Raw genomic sequence first — 13,329 nt, 5'->3', positions numbered from 1 at the left:
TCTCCATACAGGAACAAACAGAGCTGAACTGAACTGGCCTTTTGTGGTTACAGACACAGAACTGATGTATAAAGGTCATGTGGTGAAGAAATAGCGCAAAAGGCTCCTTTAATGGAGTCATCTGATCGGGACGGCAGAAAAATGTCCATTTCTGGACACGTCCCGTTGGGAGGAGATGCCCTGGAGAGCTTTCTGTAAGGATCATGTATTCCTTCTGGCCGTAGAGCGCCTTGTGTAAAATTCACCCACAAAATAACGGAAACAAAGGTAATGTTAGGCACTGAACTCACAAATGTTTCATCAAAAATAATCCTGTTCGGTGACCACAGAGTAAATGTCATATTCATCTTTATCGGTCAACGTTATTCGACTTCTCAGAGTGGCTTACAAAGTTAAACATGAAAATAAAGTGCAAAATCTACAAAAGTACATTTTTGACTCATAATTACATTTACATCACAAATACTTGGGAAACCTTTTTGCAACGCATGACTAAATAAATAAATAAATAAAATAACATTGTTTAGACATATTCTCAAATCTTCACTTGGCTCAGAGGTCAGATAAGGCGGCCAGTTCATGCAGCAGAACAGCGAAGGACGGACGATCTTCTGGTTTCTGAGGAACACAAACGATTACCGATGAGAGTCCTGAACTTGTACGGTTGGTGTGCTTGGTATGGTTTAGCAGCTGTTTTACTGGACTCATTCCTACCTCCTTCCAGCACCACTCCATCAGCGAATAGACCGCGTTTGGGGCCAGGCGGGGCTTCAGGAGCCTCAAGCCTGCATTCAGGGACTCCACGACCTCTGCGTTAGTCCGGTTCTCGTAGGGAAGACGCCCTTCGTTGTAAATCTCCCACATGAGTACACCTGTTAATGGGTTAACAGCCACGGTCAGGTTGTCTTCTGACACGAAAACCTGCCGATCAGTTTGATTCAAAGCAACAACAAAAACCCAGCTCCATCATCAAGTCATAAAATACTGTAATCTTATTGCTGCGGTCTAACAGAAACATTTGGGTTTTCCAGTAACTATCGAATGATCTTTTTTTCACAAACTAAAGTTACCCGTATTTGCAACATTTCCCCCAACTAATACAATTATAACACAAAGTTGGTGTACAGTTGGGACATTTGGTTCACAAGATATCCTTATCCGCCGATGATGTGGTTGTCTTGCAAACAAATATCTTCCAAATATTGTCCATCCCAACTATTATTATTTTTTAAAATAATTTTCAATCAATTCTATTAGGGAAGTTGTCAGTTCTTGTTTATATAAAAGAGAAATCCAAAATCCTAAGAGGACGGTGGAAAGGAGAGATTGCACTCTGTGTTGTCTTGGAAACGCTACATCTGTCTCTGCTTTCAACACACCTAAGTCATTAATGATGTCATTAATAGGAGTCTGGAAAACTTGACTGCACATGAGGAGGTAATTCAACCATTTGATTTAAGTGCGATGAATGAGGGACACACTTAAATCAAATGGCCAAAATTTGAAGACCCCTGTTTTAGAACATCTTTGTTCTTTTTATGAGGCATCAGAAAAAGAACGAAGGACATTTGTAGGATATGTCGTATAGTAGCTCCTGACAAACACCATAACAAGAACAATAACAGGCACTCATATTTGTCTTTGCAAAAACCGTGAAAATATAATAATAAAAAAAAAACCTTCCCCCAGAAGCACTATATTTTCCCTACTTGCGTTCTGCCAAATACTAGTTGTGATTCTCTTTTAAGATTGGGGACATCTTATGCTTTCTATTTTGAAACAAACTTTCATTAATAAATAATAATAATAATAATAATTAAAAAAAACAACAACTTGCTGTTCCAAACAAATATTTTGAACAATGATCCTGAAAGATCGCACACGTCTGTGTGAACATTGGTCCAATAATCCTTGTTATGCCGGAGTCAGGCTGGCTTAATAGGAGCTATTGCATATTCTTTTTTTTTATTTTATTTTATTTTTTAAATCAGAGTTGTCTTGGTCTGCACGACAAGTAAAATCCTAATAGTTCTACCACTGAGTCCATAAAACCTGCTGACACTGCACAAAACTTTCACCTTTGTAATTTGCATGTTAGAAAATGTGAGTTCATACGAAATACTTCCATTTTTTTAAAGTTAGGGGGCCAGAGAATATGACTGTTTACCACAAATAACTCCAAGCTTTGACTAAATGAACGACCAGAAAGTTTTCCACATCATTTAGTCAGACCTGGACAAAGAGTCTGAATTAATCTGTTTTCCTTCAGTCGAGTTTCAGTTAAATTGAAATCGATTAATGGCTTATAGGATTGGTAAAAACGCTCTCATGTTCTCAAGGTGACTCTATGATTTCTTAACTTTTTTTGTTCCAGGATAAAAGCCACATTGCTAACAATATTAAGACTATTTGTATTTCAGAAATAAATGTACTTTCTATTGTTTTATTGACTCACTTTTTCTTATGGACCTTTGAAGGAAACATATCTTGTGTCCTACTTAACTTGCAGCTTGGTTTTACATTGAATTCAAAAGATATCCAACCAATAAAAAAATCTATTTTAATTTGGTCTACAGTCAAATAACCTGCAAAAACTGTTTTGAAGGCTGCAAAAAGTGGTAGAAGAGAAGTTCTGACGCTTAAAAATTAGTCAGCCTAAAAAAAAAACAAACTGAAAGGTTGAGCAATAGATCACACACCAAATGCCCAGATGTCAGACTTGCTGCTGAACTTTGAGTATTTGATGACCTCTGGAGCTGACCACTTGACAGGGAACTTGGAGCCTTGGGAGCTTGTGTACTGATCATCGAGAACAAACCTTCAACGCACAATAGGTGGACAAAAAAAAAAAAAAAAGACAGCATTATACACACACTGTACAATGATACAGCAAAGGAGTTTTAGCAACTATGATGGGCAGCCCACCTGGTCATGCCAAAATCAGACACTTTCACCTCATTGTTTTTCGTGACAAGACAGTTCCTTGCAGCCTGTAAAAGCAAAGACGTGGGAAATTCGTGAAACGCCAATGGGATGCTAAACGAAGCGGCAGAAAACTCGATTTTTGCCCCCTTGGTGTACCAGATCTCTGTGGATGAAGTTGGAGCTCTCCAGGTAAGCCATCCCCTCGCTGACATCCAGGCACATTCCCAGCATCAGATCCTGAGACAAACGGCCTTTCTTCTCCCGCAGGTAGGCCGACAAACAGCCGCTCTCCATGTATTCGAACACCAGACAAATGGGGGAGCGTTGGGTGCACACGCCGTACAGCTGCACAAGCTTACAGTGAGACAACCTCCTGTTGAAGCAGACACACACACACGCACACACACACACACACACGCACGAGTCAGATGACTGTTTTCATGGCACACCCAAGCCAAGCACAGTTCACACTTACATCATAACCATTGCCTCTTCTTTAAAGTCCTCGTCAGTCATGCAGTCCTCTCTAACCATCTTCACCGCCACCTTCCTGTCATTCCATTTCCCCTCCAGCACCAGTCCGAACTGGCCACTGCCGATCTCCTGACCCAGGTCCAGCTCCTCCGGGTCTATCTCCCACTTGTCTGTCGAGATCACCAAACAAGTGATGAAGAACTGCACTGACGATGCTGTTCACGTACGTAATGCATAACTCCATGTATGTTTACAAAAATCTTGTTTCCAGTCATTAAAGGACAATTAAATTTAAGCTTTTTTTGGAGGTGGGGGGATTCCGCTTTCCTACCAGTGTGATCTTGTAAAGTGATTAAAGGGGTTGTTATTTTTTTTCTAATTTTATAAAGTCAAGCAGGGGAAATACATAGGACTTACTGTCCTTTACGAGGACAGAAGTTACAAAGCCGTTGAAATGTATTTTTTTCATTCCAGGTGCCAAGAACAAGAACACGTTCTGGCTACTACATTTTATACGTCACAAGACCTCAGGGGAAGAACTCCTGAGAAATCCACTTCCACTGCAGAATTTGTCAGTGTATGAAGTACACCTACTCTAAAACACATTTGTGGAACATGTCACAAGAAGAAATGTTTTGAACCAGAGAATTTTTCAAGAGCAAGTTGCATGGTGCTCCTTAGCCAAGGCTGGACAGATTGTGTTTTTATCTGAGTTTGTCTTTATGTGTAAAAGCCGATCTTCAAAATAATAGCAAATGACTAAACTATGCAAAATTTATATAGGTGAGACATTATGAAGCCTGCTCACAAGTAAAAAAAGAGAAAAAAAGTCATGAGTTAGCCAGCTGTCTAATTAAATGGTAACATAGTTTTACAAAAACATTATGAAGAAAATGTGTTTTGGTCATTTCAGTCCTTCACCTTTCTGCAAAAAAAATGTTTTAACTGCACTTTTTTTTTTACATATAAGGTAAAAAAAATATATATTATAGAATAACATATTATTCCAATCAATATGTTGTAATAATATGATAGATAAACTGTGACAAAATTGTGTTTTTATAGTCAGGAAATGGTGGTACAAAGATGACAAAATGGCCAGAAAAGCAAATGGCTGAATTAAGCTCTAAATAAGATTTGATTCTAGTGATTTAAACCTTAAATTTAGTAGAACATGTAAGAAAAAAAAAAACATGTAAAAAATTATTGCTATTTAGAAGTCACAATAAAGTCAAACTTGTAGAGTTGAATCTTTTTCCAACTCTGGTTCCAAAGGCTCACAGCCCTGCATGTTTTAGACGTCTCCCTGCTTCAACAAACCCGGTTCAGATGAATGCAGCTCAGCAAAATCCTGTTGAATTTTCTTTCCATTCGGCTCTTGAGTTGAACATTTTGGAAATCTCCACAGTTTTTGACACGTTCCCTCCACGAGCACCTCACTGGTTTACACGTGTTCACGCATATTTTACGTGAACAGGCTTTCATTTGGTCAGAATGAAAGAATAGGAAAGTGCAGACAAATAAAAGCTGGTAGAGACCACGAAAGACTACTTTGCTCCAGCATGACTGGGCAAATCTAGCAGAACCCAAACACAGATCAAACTGTTGGAGTGCCATCCTTTGAATAAACCACAAGAGGTCAGCAGAATCCACACTTTTGGACAGCAGAGGACGGTCACTGAGTTCGGGTTAAGTTTATACAACGGTACACCAACCAACCTGTTAGGTGGCCGGCAGTTTCCTGTGAGCTGCGCTCCCCTTTAGAGACGGCGTGTCTCAGTCTCGTTATCAGACCTGCCAGGGGAAACCAATTGCACACATCAGAGTTACGCAACAGCAATTTTGAGAAGCACATTCATTTTACCTGAGTCATAAAATTTCGCCCCACTAACTTATGTAATGACACATTCCTCCTTGCATGTCGGCGATGAATATCACAGAGCAGGCGCTTACCAGCAGCGTTGTGTTGGTGGTAATTGATGAGCTCAGGAATGGTGCTGAACAGGTACTTCTCTGCCAAGTAAAACGCTTTCTTCTCCGTGTCGGTCCGTCTTATTTGGTAATGCTTCACTCTGGGGTTCTTCTCTCCATTAGACCTAAACATGACAAATGTTTCAACTGTTTCAACACAAGCGACATTTACCGTGCTTTCTGTAAAGTATTTGCCCCTTCACAAATTTCTTGCATTATTGGATTTTTTTTTTGTTTTTGTTTTTTTGTCACACTTAAATTGTTTTAGATCATCAAACAAATCTTATTGTCATACAGCGACAACTTGAGTACAAAAAGCAGTGCTTAAATTATGACTTCATTCATTTCCTCCTCTCGACACTGGAACATCCTAAATTACAAGAGAAGGACTTTAAGTCCACCTCTGACTGGTTTAAAAATAGGAAGGTTTTAGACTGGCCTAATCAAAGTCTAGACTTACATCTAATAGAGGTTTTGTCCTTCAACAACAACAAAACAATGTTTAATGATCTGAAACATTTGAGCAAGACAAAAAAAAAACAACAACAACTGACAACTAAGGAGGCAAATATATTTTAAAGCACTTCAATGATCAAATTGTCATTTTTGGAAATTACAGTGAAGTGAATAAATAATAACAAGAGAGTTAGCATACCCAGGAGCTTTTGTGAAAACTGACACCGTGTAGACCCCCATCTGTCTTGAGTCACGCACCATGAACGCACCTTCTTTTCCCTGAGCACAAAACATCAGAATCACATGAAGGTTCACACCATACCCAACACAAAACGGTCCAGATCGTGCTTATTTTAAATTCTATCTCCTGCTCGGATGACACTTCCAGTTCTTCAGTTCTTTTAGAAGCAGATGTTGAAGATGGCGATGGACAGTTTTTTTTTTGTTGTTGCTGTTGTTCCCCCCTTTTCGGTTTGCAAAACACAGCGAAGCAATCGGCGGCAGGAAATTCAACATTGGAGGAAACACTGTGGTTGTGAGAATTTTTTCATGTCCCACTGTCATGTCAGACTGTCAGTTTGCAGGTGCATTAATTTTGCAAAAGCAAAATCGCTGTAGGTGGCACAGTCACAACAAAAGTGCATTTTTTCCCCCCCAACACCCCAAACCAAGCAGGAGCAACACGCTGCTTATCGAGATTGGGTATTATTTATTCTGACGTCAAATTTGTCAACTTTTCACCTCTTTCAACAGCAATTCCTCTGCCTCCCATCTGCTGATGTGCTTATTGTACCATCTGCAGAAAAGGACAGGATAATAATGACCCCAAACTGGCTGTACAAAGAACAAACGAAGACTTACACAGACGTATTTTGCGGTCAAAGTGGGCAGAGAAGAAGAAAAGTAAACTCACGCAAATCGCTCAAAGTTCTTGCCGTTTTTCTCAGCTACGAACGTGCTGGGCACAAACCCCGCGTTTCTGTTTCGGGGGTCAAGGAAACAAAAAGCAGCAGTTGAAGTACACGAAAACTGAGCTTAAAGAACAAAAGAACACACACGCACAAGACGGCCGTGGCCTCAAGATTAAGCCCCCTACCCCCTGTCATCCTGCACAGTCCACCAGTCCGAGTGGGAGCTGTTGATCAGCCTATACTCCTGGTCTTTCTGAAGAGGCAAATCGTCGTCTCTCTGTGGTGTGTAGTCTTGCAGAGCAATGACCATCTGATCTCCTGAGTCACTCAGCCCCACCTGCCCAAGATAAGACGAGCTAAGCATCAGCGCAGTGCCTTCCAATCAGAAGAAAGTTCTGGTAAAATGAGCGAGAATTGATCAAACAGTTCGAAGTGAAAGAAGTTTTTTTTTTTTTTAGCTACTGATACGCTACTGCTGAGGTGAACTTTAGCTCTGTACATACAGGCAAAGCCTGGCAATCACATAACGCGAGCAATAAAAGATAACTAACTGAGTAACATGCACATGAATCATGGGCCCTCCGACCATGGGCTTAGTGGGTGAAAGTCATTGCAGACTTGCCCTCCGATCGTTGATTAGATGAGATGTGAAAATAGCTGGTTTGTAAACAACTATAATGTGAACTGACAAACTAGAGTTAGCAGGAAAAAAAAAAAAAACTTCAACAAGTTCTGCACTATTATAAGACTCTTTTCAACAATAATCAGAGCACAGACAAGCTTTAGAGAGTGATACCTCTGGATCCGGCAGCTGAGGAAGAGGCTTCTTAGAAGCTGTGGGGACACAAGACATCTTAACATTAGCTGAAAATTCAAGACAGGTCTTTCTGGAAAGGAAATATGTAAGTAAGAAAGTTAAAATGGAGTTTTTTTTTTTTTTTTTTATCTGGAAGAGGTTCCTGAAAACTGAAATTAATAATGATTTTTTTTTTTTTTTTGTAGAAGTTTTCATAATTACTTTGTCACATTTTAACCACAAACTTCTGCTAATTTTAATTTACTTTTTTTTCCATGACAGAGGAACATAAAGTGGCAGATAATTAATTTTTTATTTATTTTTTCTTTTAAAAACATCACAGACCAAATTCTAAACCCCAGTGCGTCGACGTTACATTCAGGCTCCCACAGCTGCTCTTCTGCTGTTGCTTGGTAGCTTTATTGTTATGTTTTAGTGCCAAAAACGTGGGTAGAGTACCCCAAAAATGTACGCAAGTAAGAGTAACAGAGCAACACAAAATATGTAATTAGACGTCATTTGTGATGGGAAAAATGAAAAGATTACATTTCAAAGGTTGAAAATATATACAGTTTGGCTCACAAACTCATCAGTGCAAAAAAAATACTAGCAAAAAAGATTTTGCCTGGTCATTCGTTTGTTTTACGACCTTGGCCATTTTGGTGAGAAATCTGGTTTAATTAAAGACAAAGAAAATAATTGCAAAGTCTGCCCTGGCATTGCAATAAGTGTATTCCAAATTGCACCATGCAGCACGTGTTTTAACTGAGCCGTCCTAAAATCTGAACACGCTTTGATCTAAATCAGTCCGTTGCCGCTTTGATTACATGCTTGGCTATATTGTTCTGTATGAAGATCAACTTTCATCTGAGTTGCAGTCGTTCTTCCTCCTCTAATAGGTCTTCTTCTAGAACCAACCTGGTTTTAGTTTCACCAATCTACTGATAAACTGACCGGCTATCCAGTCTGTGCTGGAACAAACAGACAAAACAGATTTGAAAGGATCTGTTTCGCTTATAATTCTTGGCTGATTGCTGATCTCCCAAAATTAAATAAAATCGGGCCTGATTTATCGGCATGCTCCTATATATGAGTCACACTGAAGAGGAAGATCCCTGACTCTCACAACTGATTCCTCGCTGCTGCGGAGTTGTGTCAGGAAAAATGCAGCAGACAGTGAACGAAAACAATGAATGCAGATTTGGACTCTGAAAAGCAGGACGATTCAAGAACTCATGCCTGGGCAAAAGAACACAAAAACCAGATCTTGGCTACAGCAGCCGCTGTGATGCAAAAGTTTGACACTGCTTTTACATTTGCCATAAGTCACCTTTGATTGGAGAGAGAGATAAATCAGCGGTTGATAAATTTGTCACAGAGTGACCACCGACCACCGATTCAAGCTCATGACTAGATATTTTCCTTCACGATGAGGGATAATGTCTAAGATGGGACATAATCAGACATTGTGAACCAGCTTAAGTTTTCCGACATCCATTACGTTTTGCATGTCAACCAAAAAAAAAAAAAAGAAAAAAAGTATTTCTGATCTCGTGGGACCAAATGTTTTGCTGATTCACCTACATGACCTGAGGCAAACTGCAAACGTGACTTCCCATGGCCTTCTTTCAACAGCGACATTCTACTTTCCTCATTTCTATAAAGGCTATACATACAGTGTAGCCATAAATGTCCTGGAGACAGAATGTCCCAACCCCAGACGTAGTATTACTTCTTTTTTTTTTTTTGATCTTCAGATAAATTTCACGCACAGCCAAATCTTCTCCGTTGAGGTTTCTTGTTGTGATGTGACAAAATGTAGAGAACAGCTCAAGCCACTGCATTTAATCACCCGTTCAAAAGCTCACAGAAAATGTTTTTTTTTTCTTTTCTGAAGCTTATTATTTATTATCCGTTTGTGTGTTCATGTTTAGAATAGTCATGTAACGCCTTGCCGAAAACGTGCATTCAACAAGGAGGCGAAATAGAAACGAAAACGAACCGTAACCCTCGGGGTCGTAGAGTTGACAGCCTGACGCCAGTTTCTCATTTTGTTGGCAGCACCTCCATTTTCCTTCCATCCAGAAGTTTGGGTGGAACTTTGGAACCAAGCTGTTGTGTTTCGTCTCTGCGTTCAGTAGGGGGAAAAAAACAAAACCCCATTGCAAGCAGCTGTCAAATACCAAATTTGAATGAATTTGTACCACTCTAAGTTGTGATTATTTGCCAGTGAAGAAATAAATTACCCTCTTTAAGAGCTCGGACCCATCTCTGACGGCAGTCGTTGTCTGGCGCAAATATGTAGAGGTAATAATTGTCATGAAAAACCTGCAAAGACATCAGGGTGTTTCTTTTTTTTCTTTTTTACTTTTGCATATAACACACGCAGTGTATGTTTTTGCAGTTTTGTATATTTTGGGTGAAATTACAGCGTTTACCTGAAAGGGGTACTTGTAGTTGCATGGTATAGGGGCGTCACTCAACACGACCTCCACACACTTAATCCTGGACAGTTCGATGCAGCCTTTCAGCATGGGTTTTTTCTGAAAGGAACATTGCTCCTCGCATTATGGGGGGGCACAAATCCTCTGATGCAAGCCATTGAAATCGAGACTGGCATTCGAAATGCTACATTTCCCCACCAAGCCCCCTTGATGTCAATTTGAAAATGAAGTCGAGTGAGGACTTACCCCGGGACGACGCTCAGAATACTTCAGCTCTTGAGTGTCTAACACAAAGAACCTCTCTTTGTAGTTACTCGGTGACGTTCTTTTCTTTTGTTGAGATTTTTTAATCATAGTCCCCTTCAAAATCACCCTGGGGAACATTTTAACAGCTTCGAAGAACGCAGCGCGCAGCACTGGATGGTTTTGTCATGGGTTCGAGTTTCAGTGTGCCTCGCAGCAACAGGAAAAAAAAAAAAAGTTGTGGATGATAACTCTCGAGATGCGTGGAGCTTCCGGCATGAAGCTGCAGCACACAGTCAACCACATCCTTGCGGCAACAAATAGATTGTACAAAATGACACACAACACACACATGCACTTTTACTTACATCTGTTGAAAGGAAATATTTTCTGAAATGCTAAACAGAAATCTGTTTAGCATACGCTCTTTAAATGTACTTAGGGAATATTTACCACTGAAAAACAAGCGTGTTAATGGTGATATTTCTTAAGCAGAGCAGAAATGTTTGTTTGTGTAAATTACATGTTACACAACTATGTGTGTGTGTGTGTGTGTGTGTGTGTGTGTGTGTCTGTGTTTGTCAGGGTGTAAAAATTATAATTGGACGTGGATATTTTAATATCAGTCTCAACAATAATAGTTGTAAATAAATCATTTTAAAACTAACAAAAAACAAATTATATAAACCAATAACACTTTCTGCAAAATAGGAAAAAGGAGGCACATCACATCATTGGGACAGTTTTACTCTGCAAGTGTTTTAGAAATAAGAGTCTTTCATGTTCCATTCATATTGCTAAGCACAGATTTAAAAAAAAATGTCTAAAACAATATACAAAATAACATACACCGCAAAAATCTGAGAAATGATGTATTTCTTTAAGTAGCTCAAATGTACAAAATTTTTATGTTTTGAATGTTTTGGTTTACAGATTCATTTCCTAAACTATTAGACACCCTTGTTTTATTACCATATGGCAATGTTAGTTTGTTGTGGAGAATGTAAAAGTAAAGTAAATTGGACACTAAAAGGATTTTTGCATTTTGATTTCAAGACAACACTAAGAATTTTTGTGACCCATGAGTGCTTTCAACTTACAATGGCAATCATGGAAAAAAACAAAATAAATGAAAAATGGATGCATCTGAGATACAAGTTTATAAATAAAAGTACCAGGACTTCTTGAATAACGTCCTTTGGAATGATGAGTATAAAACTGAATTATCTGGACATTATCTGGACATTATCTGGACATAGTATGCTTGGACATAAACTTGATGCAGCATTCCAGGAAAGCTATCTTATGCCAACTGAGACGCATGGAGGTGGACGTGACATAGTTTGGGGATGCTTTACTGCTGCACGTCAAAAAGTGATGAGTGGGGCAAACTTTCCTCAGAATAAAATGACAGACTGATAGTTACAAGAAGCTGGTTTCTGAATAATGTTCAGGGAATAGGAGGGGGTAGGGTGTTTGAATCCTTACTTTGGCATCCTTAGAATCTACATCTTTGTTGATTTCTTTTGTTTAATAAGAGGGCAAAGTTAACATTATGAAATTATTTTTGAACTCTCTTTAATTCAGAGACAAAACACAGTTAAAAAAAATATTTGAACATTTCTTTACTCTTTAGTTTTAAATTATGACTCTGGAATTAAATATGATTTATGAAATGCTTTTTACACTTCTTGCAAGGGTGCCACTGTGGCTGGTGCTGTTGCACTGGCTAAAAATAATATTTACATTTCAGATTCTTGAGGATAGGGACAAAACAGGTCCTATGGATAAAGCACAAATTTGAATAAAATATACACAAAATATAATTTTTTCAAATATCTGGGTCAACTAACCTGGGTCATGTGAGCACAACAATGTATATTTTCCAAGTATTTGCTGAATATTTTTTTTTTATTTTAAACATTGTAGTTGGTGGATGATGCCTGTAAAAGCCCTTGTCCAGGAGCAGGACTCAATACATTATCATAGTTTAAAATAATTACAGAAATACTAAAATTATATATTGTGACAATTAAGTATAAGTAGTCATATAAATAATTATAGAGGTATCAATAAATTGAATTAAAAATCATTTTTTATATATTTTCCAACTCCATTGAAATTTGTCCCTAGTTTTTGTCAACACCGTCAGAAATGAAAAGAATGTAAAAAAATCAGGCATTATTGGGGGGCACCAGAACGTCTGAGGACCCCATGATCTCTTCCTTTCTCTTCCTTTGCTAAGAGGGCTAGTTAGCTCTGGTTAGTTTAAGTTATTCTTTATTTTTTTTTCTTCTGTTTTATTCCTAAGTTATTTGTCACAACCATGATGTGTCAACACCATAACTGACAATTTACAAAACTTTGATGAAATTTTGTGAAATAAAAGCTTAATTTTGGTATAAAGTAAAGACTTCATGGACCTGATGAGCTACAATATGGCCTCCTTCAGAATAACAACACATAAATTGAGGTAGTTTGGCATTTCGTCAACTCCGTCAGATGTCAACTCCATCAGAGTTTTTCTGACTTTCAATGAAGTTGTTGTCAAATCTCACTTAAATGTGCAATTAATTCATTTTAATGTATTTTTACATGAATTGCATTACTTCACATGTACCAAGTATTTCATTTTACTCACCAGTTTGTCACCACCTTCAGTTCTGTGTCAACTCCGTCATGCACTGTTAACTCCGCCAGATGGCCTTTTTGTTGTTTTTGGTTTTAAATAATATTTCTTTTGTTTCTTGAGAAGCATTTGTCTGTAGAATGAGTAAAAATATCACTAATAGGGTCATTAAAAATTATTTTCTATTTATTTTTGTCAGATGGTGATGACAACGTTCTAGGTCAGGTCGATTAAAAATTTAATAAAAAAAAAATGTTGCAACTGGGAGCCTGTACCTTACCATCTTTACATTTCCTAAACATTATTTGTCATATTTGCATACATAAGGTTGAGAAATAACAAAAAAAAATTATGGGAAAATTAAAACCCATTTTGTCCCTATTCTCAAGAATCACTGATTTATTCTCTGGAGTGAGAAACACATTATTAAGGAAGTTATATAAAACACATATTGTGTTATGTGAGCAAGAAGTCAGATTA

The 13,329-nt window shown here is 38.3% G+C and overlaps 1 protein-coding gene across 1 annotated transcript; it reads right to left on the bottom strand.

The window, feature by feature from the left end:
• Positions 1-324: 324 nt before the first annotated feature.
• On the bottom strand, positions 325-12,887 carry itk (IL2 inducible T cell kinase). The gene is made up of 18 exons (XM_007577773.2): positions 12,862-12,887; positions 10,224-10,527; positions 9,972-10,076; positions 9,780-9,861; positions 9,536-9,661; positions 7,534-7,571; positions 6,923-7,074; positions 6,740-6,805; positions 6,568-6,622; positions 6,026-6,105; positions 5,353-5,495; positions 5,119-5,193; positions 3,401-3,569; positions 3,082-3,298; positions 2,926-2,990; positions 2,700-2,818; positions 715-872; positions 325-618 (listed from the first exon to the last, which is right to left on the bottom strand). The coding sequence occupies exons 2-18, from the start codon at positions 10,359-10,361 to the stop codon at positions 553-555; spliced, it is 1,854 nt and encodes a 617-aa protein (XP_007577835.1). The 5' UTR covers positions 10,362-10,527; positions 12,862-12,887; the 3' UTR covers positions 325-552.
• Positions 12,888-13,329: the final 442 nt, after the last annotated feature.

Source organism: Poecilia formosa, unplaced genomic scaffold (genome assembly GCF_000485575.1).
Source record: "Poecilia formosa unplaced genomic scaffold, Poecilia_formosa-5.1.2 Scaffold454, whole genome shotgun sequence".
Lineage (NCBI taxonomy): Eukaryota > Metazoa > Chordata > Actinopteri > Cyprinodontiformes > Poeciliidae > Poecilia > Poecilia formosa.
Note: the sequence above shows the minus strand (reverse complement) of the source record. Positions and strands in the feature narration are given on the sequence as shown.